Source organism: Catharus ustulatus, chromosome 2 (genome assembly GCF_009819885.2).
Source record: "Catharus ustulatus isolate bCatUst1 chromosome 2, bCatUst1.pri.v2, whole genome shotgun sequence".
In the NCBI taxonomy this organism is placed as follows: Eukaryota; Metazoa; Chordata; class Aves; order Passeriformes; family Turdidae; genus Catharus; species Catharus ustulatus.
Genome location: NC_046222.1, coordinates 85,863,626 through 85,885,451, shown reverse-complemented (window position 1 = coordinate 85,885,451; position 21,826 = coordinate 85,863,626). Strand labels below are relative to the sequence as shown.

The window sequence follows — 21,826 nt, the reverse complement described above, 5'->3', positions numbered from 1 at the left end:
GATCTTGTGGCTTTAAATACCACTCTGCCATCCACTTTTAGCCACATATTCCTTGGGCAAGGAAGGTACAACAGTCTTGCCTGTGCAGTGCCACAGAATTGGTAGGTCTGCAATAAATTACTGTAATCTGTTCCCAAGGCTCCTTATTTCACTAAGAACAACAACTGGCTGAATTTTTTTCTCCAATTTTCTCCGTTTTTCTAAGACATCAGACTTTGACTGGAGCAGGATAACAGATGAACTGGTATTCTGAAATGCATCTGTCAAAAGATGGATGATTGACATTTACTTAAAGTCAAACTGAACATCAGGTTTGGGATTATAAAGAAATACTTCTAGGAAGAAAAATATATTCATACTGGAAAGACTCGTGGCACTTTTTGCAATTTAAGTAAAAGAGGTCCTTTCAGTTGTAGTAGATTGCCTTTGCTGTAGACTGATGCCTCAATCTTGTCTGTTCCCACTCTGGTACCAAAGGGTTTAGTTCCTTGAGGATTGAAATATTTGAGTCTAATTAAAGTCATTGTGTTCAGAACGGAACGTGTGGGTGACATTTACAAGCCTTTAATACATGAGACGTCAGTTTAAGTTATTTAACAGTCATCTCTGGCCTCTGAAGATGACATACTCCATGAAATAGTGAAATCACTACTTCTCTTAATTGATCTCCCTCATAAATACAGCATCAAATCTAGCCATCTGGTGTCACTTGTTACCCTAAATGTTTTTCCTTACTGAGAGCCTTTTGGGCCCTTCTTAATCCATCCCATCTCCTTTCAGTTTCTGCTACAACATGTGCACCCTGCCAGGGTAGATGGGCAGCCTGCCTCTGCCCTGGTTCCTTTCTGCTTCCTCATGGGGGAATCCTCAGCCAGGAGAGGGGAACTGGTGCACTAAGCCATGAGTGACTTCTACAGCATCTGGCGAAAGCATACAGGATCCCAGAATCATCCCAAAACTGGTGTCTGCACCAGAAGCCAAAGGGTTTAGACTCTTAGCTATGACCAGGAAAACATCTTGACATCTTATGGGACCAGGAAAACAACAGACATCTTATGGGACTTACTAAGTTTGTCTACGATACCAATTGGGAGGAGCTGCTGGCTCCTTTGAAGGCAGACGGGCTCTGCAGAGAGACCTTGATATCGACAAGAGCTGGGCAATCATCAGCCACCTGGAATGGGCAACCCTGAATGTATGTAGACTGGGGAATGAGATGGTGGAAAGCAGTGCCATGGAAAGGGACCTGGGGGTCCTGGTCAGCAGTGCAGCCAGGAAGGCCAGCTCTGTCCTGGGTTTATCAGTCAGGCAAGGGAGGGCATTGTCCTGCTCTGCTCTGCACTGGGGCAGCCTCACCTTGAATATTGTGAGCAGTTTTGGGTGCCACAATATCAGAAATATATTAAACTATTAGAGAGCGTCCAGAGAAGGGCAAGGCAAGAAATTTGAAGGGCATTGAAGGAAAACCTTATGAAGAGGGGCTGAGGTCACTGGGTCTGTTCAGCCTGGAGAAGAAGAGACTGAAGGGAGATCTCATTTCAGTCTAGCTTCCTTGTGAGGGGAAGAGGAGGGGCAGGCACTGATCTCTTCTCTGTAGTGAGAGGACCAAAAGGACTGACAGGAAGCTGTGCCAGGGAAAATTTAGGCTGGATATTAGGAAAAGCTTTTTCACCCAGAGAGTGGCTAGCCACCAGAACAGGCTCCCCAAGTCTTACAGAGTTCAAGAAGTGTTTGATCCTTGTGGGTCGCTTTTAACTCAGCGTATTCTATGATTCTACACAAAAACAGTAAGAGCCCAGTAGCTATGACGCTCTGAGTGCCTGTCTTCATGGTTCCAAGAAAAGGAGCTTCCAGAAGCTATAAATACATTCATAAAGCAAAGATAAACAGAGAAGATACAAACAATCACAGGAACAAATCTTCTTACACAGGGAAGAGTGTCCAGCACCTTTAGCACGTCTGTATCAGAAAACTAAACAATTGGTAAGGAGATCGGCTTTACCACTTCTCTCCAGATCTAATACAGCTGTCCAACACCTCAGATTCACCTCTACCAGGACCTGCTTTTTCGGATGATCCACACCCTCACCTTGGGGCATTGCTTTTCATCCCTTTTCCCAGATGACCAAAATCCCACTCCTTGTTTTTGGTCATGCTTTCAAAACTTGATCCAAGATATATCATCTTGAAATAGAATTTTCAGGCAGGGTAAGGGAAAAAAAAAACATACTGAGATCAAAAAACAGCCCCTCATATACAATCCCATTAGTCATAGCATCCCAGGACTCTGCTCCCTCCCCAAGACTCCTTTGAGTTAGAGCAGGTAGAACACTGAATAAAATATTGCCATGTCACAGACACTTGCAATTCTTTGAGCATTAGCTTTAAAAAGCCTGGGAGTCTGGTAGATAGTGTTTTATATTTACTTTGTGCAGTACAGTCAGGTCAAAGAAAGTAGAGGGAGTGGACAGTGGAACAGGTTGGTTCCTCGATTGCTTGGAAGTCAACAAATCATTTCACTGCATCCTGAAAGCACATATGCATATAGATACAAACATGTATACCATCTAATGTGACACAGAGTGGTTTATAATGGGAGTTTTAAAGTACTTATTATAATAAGTTCTGTAGAAGGCCAGTCTGTGCAAGTAAAACACAATGTGTCTAACTGATCTATGAAAGTCTGCTGAAATTTGAGGTGTTTGGCCTGGCAGGAGAAAATAGAGTGTCTACATTTCCTTTAGAGTTAATGGCACAGGGTAGGTGTCTCTGAAGATAGTGGGAGATGCAGCCTCACTAAGCCAGATCTTTATCTTTCTTCATTAGTTACACAGAGACTAAAATATTAGATGACTTTGCCTATTTAGAATCCACTCCACATAGTCCTCTTTGAAGATACCAACCTAATAAAGCATGACCAGCTCTTTTCAAAAAATAAAATGATAACCATTCTGTCCCACTTTTCTATCACATAGATACTAACAAAGCAAATGAGGGGGGCGGCCTTGGCTGTGCACCCTCATAGACCCAGAGAAGTTTGTCTTAATCTTTCCTAGGAGGATCTCCTAACAGGTTCTGGTATAATAAACAGAGGACAATATCTCCTCTTTTTGTTCTAATGTGGAAAGGAGAAAAAGCACAGTCATGGAGTTTCATACCTTCGACACTGTTATCCAGGGACTTCTGTGTGTAAATTCCATAATTTCTGACATGCGTTCCCACCTCTTTTCCAGGAAATAACACAGATATGCCAGGTGATTGAGACTTCTCCCTTTCCAAGTTGTAATAAACAGCTTAACAGCTATTTGTGCAACCAGCAACACCTGTAAGTTGCTCATATGCATGAATGAGCTATGGCCCCAGGGTGGAGGAGGGCATAATGTGTGCAATATATAGATTAAAAGCTATAACATAACCCCTGAGCTTTAGCTACTAACACAGGTAACTAACTTACCTCACAGGAACTGCTGTTCTTCCCTTTGTAGTGATGTGCTATCTGCAAGTTCATCAGCTGGCTTTCTTCAAGCCTTTCCAACTATTAGGAATAAAAGCACATATCTATCATAATATCTGAGGCGTTCATAAAACAACATTTTCCACAGTAATTCAATGGTGAACAAGATCAAGCAGAGAACCACAGCTGGTTTTGCAAAGGAGAAAAATATAACTATTATTTTAAGATTGTAGGTTAGGAGGGTCATTCCTCCCTTCCTTCTCCTGCTGTCAAAAATAAAATCCTGTTTGTCGTAAAAGTCTCCTGCGTGTGGATTTCCATGAATGGGCTGTATGGGGACACATGGACATGGATGGAGAAAGAGTTACTGAAATTTGAAGGCAGGCAATGGAACTGAAAGGGAGCATGTGGGGGTCTCCCAAGAGCTGAGGAAACCCCAATCCTCCTCCAAGCCCGTGAGAATGAATAAGGGGAAAGGGAATGTTCAAAACTTCCAGCCTATTTTATACTAAAAACCGTACTTTTTTCCCCCAAAATTTATTTTTTTGAATTTTTTCTCTCTCAGCCTTTCACTTTTAAGGCTGTCTTGACAGCCTTTGGGGGTTTCAGTCATTTATAGTTATTGTTATCTTTTTTTTATTTACTTCACTGGCAAAACAGTAGATGTGGGGAAGAAAAGGCATCTTGCCAAAGCATTAAATGTTCTTGTTTTGTTTTTCAGGGATAAATAAAAAAATACAACTTCAATTTAAGCAGAGAGCATTTTCTGAAAAGAACCAACAATTGTCAGTTAGCTCTGTTAGGGAATAACTGAGAGCCCTCCTTGAGCATATTATGATGGGAACAAATCAATACAGCTGTGCAACTGCCCACATGTTCTGGGTAGAAGAGGGCAGCAGATGGATTGTGAAAGCTGCTTCTTTCTGCAAGATTCACAAGCACTTTCTGCCTGGAAATAAGCTCAGGTTAGTCTATTAGGAAATGAATAAATAGTGAGATCACTTCAGAGGCTTTTTGTAAAATTGAGTCTTCAGCAATCCTAAATATAAATCCACATTCCTTGGTACCAATCTTGTCCTGCTCTATCTATGGTTAGAGTTTGTCTGTATATGGGAATTTAGCTACAAGATAAAATAGTCCTTTATATAAATATCTTATGAGTCAGTCCCAGCTGTAACTCCGAAGTGGTGAAGTCGTTAAGTAAATGCTGTTAAGAGAAATGTAAAATGAGCTATGATTTCTTCACAAGAAAATGCTTTTATGGCATTTAATAAAAGAAAAAAGGTTTCAAAAAAGCAGCATTGAACTCCATGTCATGCTGTACAAATGACTGTTTGAAAAGTAACAGGGTTAAAGTAAGATAAGAATCAACATGTCTGGCATAGCTCCCCTGATAGGTTTACATCAGTCACACTGGGGTGTCCTATGATGCTTCAGTAGATCAAATCTTACAATATTTTCATTATAAGAGAAATGGATCTTCTACGAATATGAGAAACGATGTACCCTGTGCATAATGTGTTTCTGTCTGTAGATAAATCTTTGTATTATTAGCTCATCAAACCTAGTCTGTTATTCTATTATTAAAACTGGTTGAATTATTAATACAATTTTTTATCAGTTGAATTAGTGCATATAATGGTGGCTTTTGGTCACTTTGATTTCTACTTCTTCTTACTATGGATATTAAAAAATTATAAGACACACCATATTTCTAAGTTTTTTTTTCATTTTGATATTTCCTGTAAGTATAAGTTATGCATTTTTTATTTTCTGTCACAAAACAGTTACTTCCTCTGTAGCTGCATAAAAACTGGACCGCCTGGGGACCAAGCCAATTTCATCAGCAATTAAAAAGGTCATTCTTTTAGGTTTTAAAATATACTGAGTAACATTTTTTACAGGCCATATGTTAAAATAGAACTGTGTTCTGATAAGTGATCATCATGTACACTGGCTTCATGGAATTCTAATTTTTATTGTTCTTTAATGGCTTTATTCCACATGTGTGGCTTTATAACTAAAGTGTGCTTGCCAGCTATGCAAATATAAGTGTGGGAGCATATGCTATGTTTCTTAGATATAGAGAGACAACTTGGGAAACAGCTTCCATCAGCAACGAATTTTATTTCAGTTTCATTGCCTTGTTTAGATGTTCCTGGATGCCATGGAATTGTCTTCTAAACTGTCAGTAGCTTAAAACCAGTAAAAGAGCCTTGTTCTTTGTGGTCACACCTGGCTTGCATTGCTAACACCAGAGAGCTTCCAAGCACTCCCTTTTGATCTGAAGGCTTTATGTAAGACCTATCACAGGATGAGGATGGCCGCCTCACAAACAGGGACATGGACAAGCCAGGGGTGTTCAACACGTTGTTTGCCTCTGTCCTCAACATAGATGGTGGAGCAAGGGCATCTCCAGCCCTGAGCTGGAAAACCATGACTGTGGGAATGATCAACCCCCAGGTGACCCTGAACTTGTGAGGGATCTGCTGCTCCAGCTGGATCACTGCAAATCGATGGTGCCTGGTGGGATACATCCAAGAAAGATACATCCAAAGAGCAGATGATGTCACCACAAAACCTCTCAATGATTTTTGAGCTATCTTGGGAATCTGGAGATGTCCCAGCTGACTGGAAGCTGGTGAACGTTGTCCTGATTCTCAACAAGGGCAAGGAAAACCCTGGAATCTACATACCTGTCAGCCTCACTTCAGCGCCTGGTAAAGTTATGGGGAAGATTGTTCATTGCTGTTTACAACTTCCTCAAGAGGGGAAGAGAAGGAGAAGGTACTTATCTCTTCTCTGTGGTGACCAGTGACAGAGCCTGAGAAAGTGGCCTGAATAGGGAAAGTTTAGGTTGGATATTAGAAGAAGGTTCTTTATCCAGATGGTGGTTTGGCACTGGAACAGGCTCCCCAGGGAAAAGGTTACAGCACCAGCCTGACAGACTTTAAGAAGCCTTTGGACAGTACCCTGGGGCACATGATGTGACTCTTGGGGATAGTGCAGTGCAGGGCCAGGAGTTGGACTTGATGATACTTGTGGGTGCCTTCCAACTCAACTTTTTCTGTGATTCTGTGAACTGTCTTGGGTTTGGTGGTTAAAGCACAACAGTAACTAAATGAGCACTGAGAACAGATCTGTGGCCGATGGCACTCCTGGGGTTGCTATGCTGGAAACAGATTCTGTTCACACTTTCAAGTCAGGAGGCACTGTACAAAGAAAAGGTGTGTCCATTTTCCAGGACGCAAAATGAGGAACAGATAAATTCTAAAATGATGTTCTCTTATTTAGAAATGAAAACTTGCCAGGAAGTAAGGCAGAAAAGAGAAATATCTTCAAAACCCAAGACTCCGGACCAGAGGGGAAGGCGACAGAAGCAACACAGAAGAGATGTCAGCATAAGCAAAGCCCATGAAATCTGGCCTCTTTCCTAGGAAGGTAAGTGGGAGGCTGAGAGTTGTTTGAGGGTCTGTGAGTCTGTTTGAGGGTTGTTTGAGCACTGTGAGTTACTCAGACAGACCTGCTCAGTGGCTTAATTGCACCTGCACATGCAAATGACACACAGAGAGGTGAGGGCAAGTGGTGTAGCCTACTTGGGCTAGCTGGCCAGCATCAGGCAGCAAGGAACAGAGAAACACCCTGAAGTGGTTGGAATTAGGAAATGTGGCTATCTGAATCATAGTTTGTACCACTGCAGGGCCATTTTCCAAAGCCTTTGCTTTTTATGGCTATGACAGAAAACCCTTTACATAGAGTAGGTAATGATACTAGGAAATTATGCCAAAATGTTATTTAGCTTTTTTGATGAAGTTAACCTCTGGAGACAAGCATTGCTGCCACAAGTGGCACTGTACAACTTTCTGCAGAGCACTGCCCATGTTCTTTGAAACACCACTTCCAGAAAATGCATCCTGTGTGAACAGAAAGGTTCAGTTGGAGAGAGATTATTTCCAATTTTTTCCTTTGCACATGAAGTGAGTGTCGGTTTGGTCAGAGTCATGCCCTAGTTTGACAAAAGAGAAATGAGAATTGAATAGTCATGTTTCCTTTAGGATGAAGACCTAGATCTTCTAAATATGGCTGCTTAAATTTAAAGCATCTGAGCTTTAAGTTGCAAAGCCTAGCAAGATGGTAGTAGGAAAATATTATTCACTAAGATTAGTTAATCTGTAAATGTTTTCTGAGTGTTCAGAAAATGTGTAGGTCCATGTAGCAGCTGGTGAGTAGTACTATTTCTCTCATCTGAATCCCTGCAGATGCTAGGGTAAGGAATGTTTATCTAAGAAACTGCTCCCTGTCTCAGAAGCGCATGGTCAGACTTTGTGAGGCCCTGAGAAAGAAGCAGGAACAGACAGTATCCCACTGGAGACATCACTATTCCAATGGATGTGAGGAGGGGCTTTCCTTTCCTTCCTACCTAAGGCACATAAGGCACACACAGAATAACTGCCAAGCTGCCATGCAATATTAAATACCTGATCTGGAGAACACTTGATCTGAATGATGCACGTCTGGGAATAAGACGTCTAGTGCATTCTTGTGATAGCTCTGATTAAGAAATTGAACGCCTCTAAAAATTAACTTAGATTTTGTAAAGAACAACATAATTGAAGCAGATCTTTGTATGGGTTCCAAATACAGTAATTTCACGATTATAAGCCGCACTGATTATAAGCCGCACTTCTGGGTTTCAGCAACTTTTTGGTTTTTGTCCATACATAAGCCGCACCTGATTATAAGCCGCATGTTACAATACAGAGTGTGATAAAAGGTATCTGTTCTATCACCATCTGTTGAGGGTGGGGACAGTGATCCTTATCTCAATGGCAGATAATTTGCTAATGGGCCATCCATTGAAACCAGGCAAGGCATTGTTCTTTATCTTTTCACACCCCATCCTTCCTCCAGCCAGTCATTGTCTGCTAATGGCCCATTGAGTCCCACTGCGTGACTGATAAAATTACTGCATCCCATTGAAAGTTGCTCCAGCCAGGGGGAAGCGCCCAACATTTCTTACCAAGATAAAAACAGAGGTTTTGGGACAATAAGGTAGCCCCTTTCTCCACTGGACTCCAGAGGAAAACCAGATTTCTCCACATCACCACTGGACCTCCAGAGGGAAACTGCACCTTCTGCAGGAGCACTGCTCCAACTGAGCCACATCTGTCACTGCAAGGGGACTGCAATCACCATTTAATGGGACTGCTACCAACACCCTGCCTGACGGTGTCAGGTTGTAATCTGAGTGTGTCAGGGTTTGGAGTTTGTTTCTTTGTAGTACTGTATTTCTATTTTAATTTCCCTAGAAAAGAACTGTTATTCCTAATTCCCATATTTTTGCCTGAAAGCCCCTTGATTTCAAAATTATAATAATTTGGAGAGAGGGGGTTTGTATTCTCCATTTCAAAGAGAAACTCCTGCCTTTCTCAGCAGACACCTGTCCTCCAAACTAAAACAGCAACTTTTCGTTCTTTGTCCATATATAAGCCGCACCTGATTATAAGCCGCACTTTGGGTTCGGACCAAAATTTTAGTCAAAATGGTGCGGCTTATAATCGTGAAATTACTGTAATTATCACGTTGAGCAAAACCAGGCCTGAGGTTGAGCTATTGAGTGCAGGGCTGTGAGGTGAGAGTCAAGATGGGAATGCTGTATGCCCTAGTGCATTTTTGGTCATGTCTTTTTCCAATATTGCCTCATTCAGTCATTCAACTTGAAGTTAAGGAAGAGGAGAAAGAATGAACAGGTGGGTGCATAAAGGGACCCTGAAATTTTGGTCCTATTTGCAGTCATCCTGAAATGAATCTTTGCAAGCTGATTGCATCTGTGTGGGGGGAAGAAATGGTCTCACAGCAGCAGACAATGGAGAAGTAATAAAAAAATTAAATTAGATAAAATTAGTTTAAATAATGAGAAAGAATATAGAGGAAATGATCTCAGAGGCAGGTGCCCTTTTGAGAAAGTAGCTTTATTAGATTTTGATTTAATTTATTAAAGCCAGGCTGATTGTGTCCTTTTTTAATGCTGTGTGGAACATTATCTTTTACTCCTGTTGATGGACAATAACAAAAAGCAGTGCATTTATAACTGAGGGTAGCTAGAGAGAGGAACCAAAAGTTTCGTTCTGTTTTTCATCTTCTCTCTGTATTTTAGCCCTATTTGTCACTTGATGCCCGATAAATACACTTACCGCAGAAAAGCAATGAAGTCTTACAATTTTATGATACCTTGTGGCAGCTAACTTGGAAATTACCTCAATAACACAATGACACAAATTTGCTAAATAGTGGAAAAAAAAATTAGTAGTTATTTGAGTCAAAGATTTTCAGGTCTAACATGTTTTCAGTTGTCTAATACATTTTAACTTCTTGTCTCCTTCAAATGAAAGCCAAAGGGATACTATGGGTTCTTTTTATGCTTTCTATGCAAAAATGACCTAAACATACTTTTTACCAAACTGTATTTCTTGTTCTTGCTTCCTTACAAAGTATGTTTTAAGAAGGGGGGTCCTCATTCCTAAACCAAACTCCTTCCTTTTTCAGATGGCAATATGCCTATACCAGCTCTGGGCCCACTGCAGGGCTCTGCCTGGCTTTTTGTCCTTGGTCTCCCATCATTCCTAGTGCAATTTTTCTTCTTTTTAATAAAGGGTTTATGAACATACTTGTAAATGAAGCAAATGCAAATTTCCCCATATATGTCGTGCTCTCTACATTGTTCTGTGACTCCATGAGAGTTCGTGAATGGTGTAAAAAGAGATGAGCATAAACTAGAGTAGGAAACTATTGAGTCAACCTGTGCTGACTATTTACTTTCCTCTGTGTCATTCCAGGGATAGTTAGATCATGGATGTCTAGATATCTAGGCAAGTCTGTTACTTCCTATGGCCTGATTCTCAGAAGATGCTTCCCCAGCCTCCACCCCTGCCAGCTGGAAAGTTTGGAAAATGTTCTTTCCTGCCCAAATTCAGGTAGTCCTGATATGGGATTCAGAACGCACAAGGAATTTATATATCTATATATCTACATAGGTATATATCTATATATAGCTATATATCTATATAGCTATATATCGATATATATAAAGGATTCTAGGTTATTTATTAAAGAGCACAACTGTTTTCTGCTTTCCCTGGTTTTTCACAGCAGTATTTTCATCCTTGCCATCTGTCATTTAAATTGGATTCTTTCTAGAACTCCATTGAAACCTAATACATGTTGGAGGTAGGCTTAATAAACATAATCAGTAATCTATTCACTCTTAAATGACTTCTACTAGCCTTATCTTGCCACCATTCAATGTGAAAATGAGCCTTAGTTGAAGAACTAATAGCGGAGTTTTTGCAGCTGCTGCAGCATCCGAACATATATTAATATTGGTAAAGCTGGTTTCTGTGTTTCTTGATTTTGTTGGTCTACATCTGACTTCAGATTCATAAATGGGGTTAAGCAAATGGGTTTAATTCTGTTTTTTAATGCTTTGTTGCTTTATCTTTTAAATAAAAGTCAGTGAACTGCTGCCCCTGAGCTGTGCATTTTTTTCCCATTAAAAAATGGTAGCAGAGTGGCTCAGATGTCTCTACAGAGCATGGTATGACCATTATTCTAAGCCATCTTCTGCTTTTAACTTGTATCCCTAATAAGGAATAACAACTCCAGTGATTCCAGGTTATTAAGGATGCCTATGGGAAACAAACTTGGGCTTTGTTTTCCAACAATGCTCACATTTTATCATACCTCATTTTGAGGTACCTTTTTCTATGGTTCTGTGACACAAGGCACAGCATAGTCATTTAGTGTAACATAAATGCAAGATTTAAGAGGTGCAGTAGATACATTGTCAGTCTCTCTTGTAATTTATTATTTACAATATGTTCTCATTCATTTGCAGTACAAAAGTACATCACTCCGTGTTTTAATTTATTAAAGAGTAGACTGTTACCTCTAAGGCCCATGCTCCAAGTACAAAGTAAAGCTTTTAAGTGAAAATTTTTTGTGATTTCTGTGCAAACTCTATGCAGTACAAACAGCTACTAAAAAAACCAAAAAATGTTCATGCAGCTAAAAAGCTGGTGAGTTGTCCAGATCAGACCTGAAACTAACTATTTGGGTGGGAAAAAAATGTGAAAAAGATGTGAACAACTCAAAGTAGATATATTGCCTTTCAGAAAAAAAATTAAAACGTTATTTAGAGAGATGTTCTTGATTAAAAGCTTTTCCAGCACAAACATCTACTAAGTACTGATATGAAGAGAAATATAGGAAGAAAGAAGTTATGTGTGTTTTATTTGGCACCTTCCATTCTAAGGTAAGATTTGGTTTATTTTGCCTTTTTTTTTTTTCTGGAATAGCAAAATTTAATCTGTTCTAGACCCTTTTCTTTTCCCATAAAATATATATTGTCAAAAAAAGGACCTGAGACATGATTCTCACTTATAGATAGGCCTTGCTACTTCATTCTAATTGTTAAGAGTGAATTCCTTCCAGATTAAAATCTTTCATACACTAGAGAGACAAGTGAGAATGACTGAGTGCAAATCAGGATAGCAAATGCCTTTGGAAAAAGCATACTTTCCACTGCTCTGTGGTCACAAATTTACACCACTTCTACAGCCATTTACTCCTAAGCAGAATAAATGTAACACAATGATGAATCCAGGGTCTGGACTTACCCAATCATTTACAACTCTCCCTGTACGTGATAGTACAAGGAGAAAACCAAGGGGAGACTTGACTTCTGTGTGGTATAAATCTCTACCTTCAATGGCAACAGTACTGAGAAAAGGTCTGGAAATGACAAGTGTCAAAGAGGGACCATCACTGAAATCAATCAACAGACTGTAATGCCAGAATCTGTAGGAGAAGGGGAAAAAAAAGCAACTAGAAAAAAAGCAAAAATACTAACTTGAAGATTGACTGGAAAAACAAGGAATAATAATTGTAGGACCTGCATTATTTTCTCACTGAAGAAGCTGTGCTAACATTTTCAAGCTGAATATTTACATCAACATTGCCACGTAGCAATCTAAATAAATGCCCCAATTTTCAGATTTGATGTACTGTTGCAGCTTTTCTTGGCTCCATAAAATAGGAATTCTCAGCACCTCAGCAGAAGATCAAGCTGTTAATGTGGGAGGGGATCATAGTAGAAAGTGAAACTGATGTGGCTTAACTTGCACGTGCAGAAACCAGCATGCCCACACAGAGGGTATTTTTCAGAAGTCCATGTCTGTGTGCCTATTATTTTATTCATTTGATTGCCAGTATGATCATTTTTGAAATTAGCTAAGGCATTTCAACATAATGTCTATTATGGAAAGCTTGTCAGTAGGGTCACTGAAATCAGTAGTGGTTTTCTGCTGATGCAGTGCAAAGCAGTCCTGGTGTCTGTTTAGAGGGGAGAACTAAAACGCTAAACTACAGTCTACTCTAAACTCTTGACACTCCATTCACTGTGCTGAGGAAATCTCATTGGCTACCTTGGGAGCAGAGGCAGCTATCTCACATATAGGTCTATATAGATTACGTGAAAATACATGTAGACCTCTTACATTTAGGTATTTTAAACTAGGAACTGAAATCCACTGTCCTGACCATCAAGCATGAAAGTTTTATTTCAGTCTTGAATAGTCTCTTTATACAACCATTATAAAATAATTGCATTCCTCGATGTTAAAAAAAAAAAAAAGAAATCTTATTACAGCTGTCCCCAGAAATGATGAAACGATCACATGTTAATGTACTCTCCAAACCAGAGCATATAGAAAAATTACACAGTAGAAAGCACAGCCAAAGAATGGATAGTTTTCCTGTTGTAGTCTTTACCACGAAAAGAGGTTTTTTTATTTATGCAGGAAGAAAATGCAAAAGTGGGTCAGCTGTGGGGACAGATTTCCAAATCTGTTGTGTCTCAGTGGCACAGCAAAACTGCCTGTCAAGGTGCTCAAGTTAAATCTGAATTAGTTCTCAGTTGGGTAAGCCTTGAATCCTTTTATGGTCAAGGGAAAGAAAAAAAAAAGAGAATAAGTATTCCTCTTGATCACTTCAGCTCTGGAAATGCTTAGTGATAATAAAATCTGGTATGTAGAGAGCTCTCATTGAAAAAAACTCAAATGACAACTTTTGATACTGCCTCTGCTTACTAAGCTCTTTAATTCCTTTATCTGCTTTGTGGGGTTCTTTTGGTCTTATTTACCTGGGCAATTCACAAATTTTTCTGTTATGGCATCAGACATACGCATAACACAGAAGAAAAATAAAGCTCCAGTCAATGTGTGTGTGCTTTGTTATACTGGACTGTTGTTACAGATAATAGCAATGACAGGTCATAGGGATAAGATTATCACTCTTTATCCTGAAGAGAACCCTTTGCTTTCAGCTCAAAAACTTTGGCCGCTGGTTAATTTTGCAGGTGAGCTGGATTCAATTCTCTGCATAATCAGTAGAAGATAAAGATACTCACGTAGGATTTCCCCTCTTGTCTCTCATGGCCAAGTCTCTAATTTTTCAGTGAGATCATTTCCTAGGTCAGGCAACTATATAGGTGAGTTGACTTCTATCTCCAGCTATTTCTTACTTATCTATTTGAAGCGTACTGTTTATCTTATGACAGTTTGATATGGCTGGCTGAGTTTGATGCACTACATAATCAAGTCAAGCCTGGAACATAATTTATTCTAAAGAAAGACACTTGATTAAGGTTTTGAATGGTTTGGATTCTATTCCTTTAGGGGACCCTGATTTCCTCTTGCAGATGATGATTATTGTTTCAGAGAACATGTGTTGACAAGAAAATACTGTAGATTAAAACACTTCAGGAAAAAAGTCCACTGTGTCCAGAAGGTAGATGTTCACAAATTCCCCATGTCTGCTTTGATGGCAAACAGATTCGTTTTGTTTTTGGGTGACCCATTCCCATAGCCAGAGTGCTGCATTGTCTTCACACTTCACCAGGATTTGTTTAAATAGCCTGGCAGCCCAACCCACATCACCTCTCATGCCCACCGCTTTAACTGGCACAGCTGCTGCCGTAGGGTGCTCTACTAAATGGTGCCAAGGCAAGGACAAGCGATCTGCAAACGTGTTCAAACCTGTCACCACTGCACTTCTCTCTATCTCTTCCTGTATCAGTAACACTCTCATTCAGATTGACACGTACTTTAGACTTCCTTGTTGGATCATAAAGGTCAAGGAATCATGCTATCCTTGTGTCTTCATCAATGTTTGTTGTTTATCTGTTTCTAAGGATCTTTCAGAGACTTTATTGCTTCTACTGATCAGGTCAGTGAAAAAAATCACTGTAGTATCTTTTCTTTCCCAAACTGTTTAATTTCTTCACATCTTTCAAGTACAATAAATGGAGACACAATAACTCTGCTGAAGCAGAATTATTTTCTTCCACTTAACTACTTAAAGCATTTTGCTGTCCTTTACTGACACCATTTTAATTTGGCCAGAGAGCTGAAACACAAATGCCCTTTATGAACTATAAAAGTTTCACTAGTCAGTCTTCATAGCAATTACACATATCTGAAATTAAATCAAGCAACTACAGATACCAGGCCATTGTATCACCTAAACAACTTAGACTAAGCTATTTTAAGTCTTTCCTCTGTCCTAAAACCTGCAATATTTGCTTAGTTTCACAGTTAACTGCTTTTCAATGCTGTTGTCCTTAAGTCCGTGAGACATTGTAGTATATTTATCTTAACTGTACCTGCTTCCTTAATGTTTTTATATTTCTCAAATTATTATCCTCTGCCCTGTACTACATGCTGCTGCACTTCATCAAATTCCTGTTATTGAAGGTAAAGAGGCTCAATCTACCTTTGAAAGCAGTGCCTCGACCAGGTTTGTTTAAAAATTAATTCCTTCTGCTCTATTACCCATAGCTGTATTTTGTTAGAATGACCACAACGATCTCAGATTTCCTGCAGTTTATGGTCTCTGCAATGACAGATTTGTGTTTCCACAGAGCAGAAAACTGAAGAATTAGCCTTGCAATTTAAACAGGGATGCTGCCCAGCCTCCTGCCATAACCAGAGGGCTTTACAACTGCTTGTATATCACAGAGTAGCCAGAGCTCTCCTCTCAAAATTTTGGTCTGTTGAGGAGGCTCTGTGCTACAACCATCCAGAGCTGGTACCAGGGCAGCCTCCAGCAGCACAGCCAGCACAGCCATGTCTGCAGGCTGAAAAGCTCAATTAGCAAATCCTTCACATCTTTCTAGCCCCTGCCCAGTGCCCTAAAGACAGTCACTGCCACGTGGGTGCCACAGGCCAGACAGAGGGAAGTATGGCTACCACAACCTGCTTGAGCATGGTTGTGGTAGCCATGTTTGATGGAAGGATTTTTAATGGGCTTCCTGAAGATAAATCCTACATGCAAACCTACATGGCATCATATGCTGCCTCATTTGCTGACTCTGCACTCTGCCAGGTTGCCTGCATTTAGCTTTTAGGGGAAAGCAGGGGTGGTACACACCCAAGTGGACTGAGAGATGTTTATGGCCACTGGACCTTACATTTGCTAGGGAATATGTTCACGCATGGCATGCATGAGCATTTCTGTTCTTTTGAACATTGCTCAAGTGTTTTACAGACAAATGAATGCATTACATTTTGTCTAATGTGGGACAATATCTGAGCTGTCTCAATCCAGCTGCTACTTCCAATTTGGGTCTTTTATTCTCTCCTGCAAAAATAGATTTAGTCCAGGCACAGTCTTTATATTTTACCAGACCCGGTATGACAGAGTCCTGACCCTTGAATAAAGCTCCTTTTTCACATTGCTGCAAAAAATCAACAAATTGATCAGTAAAGCAAAGTTGGCGCCTCCTTATAAAGCCTCTCATGGAGCTTCCAGTCCAAAACAGGCTTCTGATCCAGATTTCTGACCACTTCATGTATCACTAGAACCACATCACGTTCCTATCCCATCCACCACCCAGTTAATGTCTCACATAATGTTACTACTCTTTATGGAAACAGTAGGATTCCTTCTGCAATCGCTCCTGCTGAACATTGGGACCTCAGGCCTCTACTGAGCAGGCAGCTCCAGGCTTTTTCTCCCATTCTCCTAGCTCATTCTTTTCCACACAAGCAATGCTGTCATGAGATACCAGGTTGGTAGGACAGAGTCAGGCAATTGAGGGCAGCACTCATGCTCATGAAAATATCCACTTGTTTTAGTAAACTGAAACAATCCCAGGCCCTCAGTGTATGTTCACCTTTACCCAGGCTACTCAACCAGACATCACCTCTACAGGGCACCAGAGCATCACCAGTTTAGGGCACAGTTCACCTGAGCTGCCACAAGAACTCCCTGCAGCTGTTTCACTGCTGTGGAACAACAGCAAAATCCTGATATTTAGTAACTTCTTTTTGTATATATGGAACAATGGATTTGGCCAACATCTGATTGTAAGAATATGGTCTATTCCCCATTTTCTCTCTTCCTTTCTCAGGTAAGAAATTGCAATCTTCTAGTCCTACAGAAATCAGTACTGGGCTGCAACTGGTGTATCAGCATATTCAAATTTGTTCAAATTCATACTCTTCATTCACTCAGGGTAAGTGCACCTGTATGCTGAACCAAGGGAGACTGACAATCCCTCCTTCTTCCCTTTCCCATTCAGAACAAGGCAACATTTCCAAAAAGGCTCAGTACCTTTATCTCTCTTGCTCTTGGTGCTTGGGAACTTCTTTCTGATATTCTCTCTGTGGAATAGTCAAAAAACTCTGCTATGAAATATGATGGTTTCATCCTCCCTTTCTCCTCCAGACACTGCCCCTGGCATTAGAAGAGGAAGAGATGAAAGTGTTCAGAACCAGCTGTCTCCAAGGATAACAAGAGTCTACAGGTATACATATTTAGTTTGGGGTACAGCTTGTAGGCAAGACACCTAAATTTAAATGTGCGTGTGGTTTTTTTTATTAAGCTGAGTATCTAAGCCCCTATGCAAGCAATAATGAGTTAGAAGCTCCATAAATAGCTTACCCATAAGTAGCAATCACTGTCCTTTTGAGATTCTCTAGGATGCACTGTGTGATCTCCATCTGCAGTTCTGTAAGGGCCTTTATCTTCCATGCTTGAATTTGCAAAATATCCTAGAACATCTCAGAAGGCTCTAGATGTCAAAGTTCTTTTGGTTTGTGTTTGTTATGTCTGGGTTTTTTTCCCCCACATTATGTCAATTCTCAGTAATTTCACGATTATAAGCCGCACCATTTTGACTAAAATTTTGCGCCCACCCCGGAAATGCAGCTTACACTCAGGAGTGGCTAATATGTGAAAAATCTTCTGAAATTTCTAACCCCAGCAGTGCAGCCGAGGTGCCGAGCCGAGCACCTGCCAGCAAAACCCAGGATTATGCAATTGTTACAAATTGGTTATTCTGTTGCGTGGCAGGTGCAGGTGGGTTCTGTGCCGGCAGCGAGGGGGGGGAGGGAGGCGGGGGGCTTCCTCCTTCAGGCAGTGCAGCCCGGGGCAGAGGTGGGGCGCTCCTGCCCCCGCCTGCCGCTGCCGCCACAGGAGCAGGCAGGCTCCGTCTCCACCTGCTACCACGGGAGCGGGGGGGCTCCTTCTGCTCCTGTCGCCACCGCCACAGGAGTCGGCGGGCTTCATCCCCACCTGCCACCACAGGGCAGCACCAGGCCGGGGCGAGCAAGCCCGGTGGCAGCGGCGGCGGGCCCTGAGCAGCCCCGCCAAGTGGCAGCGCCGAGCTGGGCCACCTGGCCCCGTCGGCAGCCCCAAGCGGGCCGAGCCCACAAGGCCCGAACTGAGCCAGTAAACCCCGCGATCCTGTGATTCTGTTACTACTTGGCAACTTTGTTGCACGTGGGTCCTCGCTGCGAATGACAGAGCGGCTTATAATCAGGTGCGGCTTGTGTATGGACAAAGAACGAAATGTTGCCGACACCCGGAGATGTGGCTTATAGTCAGTGCGGCTTGTAATCGTGAAATTACTGTAATCCTTCCATTACTTTGACTTTGCATAAAGAGGAATCCTGAATAAATTCTTGGTCAAGTATTTCTTTGCAGGCCTGCAATGCTTTGGGCACCTTTTCAAGGGCATTAAGTTATCAGGCAGGTAAGGTGTGTATTGGTTGTCTCAGTTGAGATACAAATTTTCTGCCTCTGTTATAATTCTGATATTCATGTTGTTACCATCGGAACCAGCCCCCTTGCGTTCTGCAGCCTCCATTCCTGACAACTGAACAAGGATGAGATGCTACAGAGAAGTTTTACTCTCATTTAGAAAGTAGGGAGTTACACACTAGCCTGAGGGACATATATACGAATTACTGGGGTGGGAAGCTGGTAAATGATGTTTTGTTTTCTACAGATCACTGACTGTGCCCAGCTACATATTGTTGGCTCCTGTGGTCAAGAGAAGAGAGACACAGACTTCAGATATTTTGGGAATACTCTGGATCAGTTTTATGTTTGTGGAGAGTTGTGATATATGAGCCACCATGAAAAGCACTAGGGCTGTTGTGAACTCCCAGCCAGCTGGCTGCAAGGTGGCCGAGCCAGCTTGTCTTCCCGGCAGCCTGTGGAATATCTGCACACCAGGCAGGACAGTGCATTAGCTCAACAGGCAGCACAGCCAAGGTGGTGGAACAAGACACCAAGACACTTCTTTGCAACAAGAAGTACCACCTCTGCTACCTTTGCCTCACTCTAATTTTTCTTACTTACTTAATCCATTGCGATTTGCTTCTTTTTATTTTCACAAACTTGTATGCCTAGAGGTAGGAACTCTCCAAAGTTCTGCAAACTCCATGGGCTATTTATCACAATACAGCACTTCATTCCTGTGTGTAATTCTCCATCTTTGTAAAATAGGGTAATGGTATTTAAATATAATGTAGATGAGGATCTAGTAACCGCAGCTCATCTAGATGTATAAATCCAGAATCTTACTGAAATTAAAACTATTGGAAAATTTCTGTTTCCTGGTGGCATTTTTTTGTGTGCTGACCAAATGTTTACTATGAGCATTTCTCAGTGTCGACAAGCAACACATCCTGGCAGGGCAGAAAAAGCTCATGCACAAACTTCTGCATTTTTCATATTTTAGTCTTACACTTCCTTGAGCAACGACAGCTTCCATGGGTTCAGGAAAAAACACCAACATCTGACCATTTCGAAAGGAATGTGAATATTATTAGAGATTCCATACATGAAAACATTGTCCTGGTACTTCCTGTTTGTCCTCTGATACTGGAAAAAGTGAATGGTCAAAGAGCAAGCCTTTCTTCAAAGAGGTAAAGATGATCATGAAAATATGGATTACTTTGGCAATGAAGGAGAGGGAGAGGGAGAGGGAGAGGGAGAGGGAGAGGGAGAGGGAGAGGGAGAGGGAGAGGGAGAGGGAGAGGGAGAGGGAGCTGTTGTCTGTCATGTGTTCTCTCACCTGCTTGCTCCTTCCACCCTCTTCTCATCAGCTCATTTTTTTTACTACTACCTCATAGTATTTTCCTTTATTTGTTCATGCTCTTTGTCCTATTCCCAACATCTTCCAGTATCCGCAGAGCTTCTAAAGGGGAGAAGGAGAACATGGGTATCAACTTCCAGCGCCACTACTGCCATGCATGGGTGCAACCGCTCTGGGCTGGGCCGGTGCAGCCCTTTGGCAGGGAGAGCTGGTGAAAGGGCAGCGCTCCCTGGGTGGGCCTAGGGAGAGCACTGACAGCCGCTGCTCAGGAGCCGGTCCGTGCGCCCATGGCCGTGCTGTCAGCTCGGCTGTGCAGCAGGTGCTTTGTGGAGCTGTGTTAGCACTGTCTCCCTGAGGATTTGTGGTTTTTGGGAACCCCAGTCCCGGCCCAGGACCCCACCGTTTTTGGCATCATCACACCGTGAGACATACGGTGCTCCTCTGCTGGAGCAACCTCCAAATCTCAGCAGAACACTCTGCAGGTCTGATGCCAGCAGGTAGCAGAAACACCCCTCTCGGGCTGATTTATTCAGTTCGCGACCGCGTTGGTCATTCCTGACCCTCGAGACCATGGCATGGCCGAGACGGGCAAGAGCCACCCTCGGGGAGGGACAGATTTCGGGGGCCAGGGCACTTGGGGCGAGGGGGACAGGGTGCGCGCTCGGCGGGCAGCCCCGGGGCAGAGCGCCCGTCCTGCCCGCGGGCGGTGCCGGGCCGGGCCGGGCCGCACGTGGCTACGTGACGGCGATCGGGGCCGGCGGGGCTCGGCGGCTCCTCCTCCCCCGGCGCCCGCCGGCGACTGGGCGCCGAGGCTGCGGCGGGCGGCGCGGGGCGAGGGTGCTGCCTCCTGCGCGGCGGAGCGGGCGCAGCGGCAGCCGGGGCCGGAGGCGAGCGGCCCGCGCGGGCGAGGGCGGGCGGCGTCGCGGGGCGGCGGCGGGGGCTGCGGGGCATCGGCGGGGGCTGCGGGCGGGGTCCGCGCCCGCGGCCGGCAGCGCTCTCTGCGCCTCAGCCGGGCTTCGCCGGGTGCTGGCGGTGCGCTCTCCCGCCGCGGGGCTGCACAATGGCAGTCGTTCAGTAGGATGGATCCTGCCGTGGCTTTTGTTCTGCAGATCCACCCATCCTCCTAGCAGTCAAGTACCAGGCTATGGTTTTCTCTCTGGGGATCTTTCTTCCGCGTTTTGCCGGTGTCTCCGATGAGGTTTTGGCCTCGACTGGGATTTCACTACCTTACTTTTCGTTTGGCTTCACGCTGAAAAAAGGGATTTCTTGTATTTGCTCTCCACGCTTTTGGTTATAATCCAGTGTTGGTCTAGGGAGAACAACCGTTCAGCCTGGCTGAAAAAAAAGCATCCGTTGAAAAGTCTCAAAGAAATACACCACGTGAGGAAAAAAAACTGGGAGAAGATCGGAATATAATCGCTTTTTCTATGATAAAACTGGTGCCCCTCTTCAGGAGAACTGATCTCAATTTATTATTATGCAACCACAAGGATCTCTTCTTTCTCAGGGTGTATAAGCTGCTGGATTGCTTTTCGCCCAAATCAATGTGGTTTCTTTGGAACATTTTCAGCAAAGGATCGCATATGCTGCAGTGTCTTTGTGGCAAGAGTCTTAAGAAAAACAAGAACCCAACTGGTAAGCAATCCATTGCAATGCGTTGTTTTTCTTTAATGCTACCCTGTCTGTTGCTCGACGAGGTAGATCTGCAATCCTGCTGAGGGGAGAAGGGGGGATGTATCGAGGCCAGCACGGACATGCATGTGCATACGTGTATGAATAAGCAAGGACCGGTTTGTATTAGCTTCAGCCCCTGTCACCACCGAAAAGGGGGTAAAAAAATAAAATCAAAGGCGACCCTCACCCAGCCGGCATCTGCTAGTTCCTATGTGCTATTTCCAAGGAGGAAACTTTTATATCACTACCCTTCT

At 42.7% G+C, this 21,826-nt stretch overlaps 1 protein-coding gene across 2 annotated transcripts in view; it reads left to right on the top strand.

Annotated features, from left to right (window-relative positions):
• Positions 1–20,877: 20,877 nt before the first annotated feature.
• Positions 20,878–21,826, top strand: part of FGF14 (fibroblast growth factor 14) — a 375,532-nt gene continuing 374,583 nt past the window's right edge. For both annotated transcript variants that reach the window (XM_033051434.2, XM_033051432.2), the window contains exon 1: positions 20,878–21,533. In XM_033051434.2, coding sequence (XP_032907325.1) covers positions 21,326–21,533 — 208 coding nt within the window. In that variant the 5' untranslated portion in view covers positions 20,878–21,325. The remainder of the gene's footprint in view (positions 21,534–21,826) is intronic.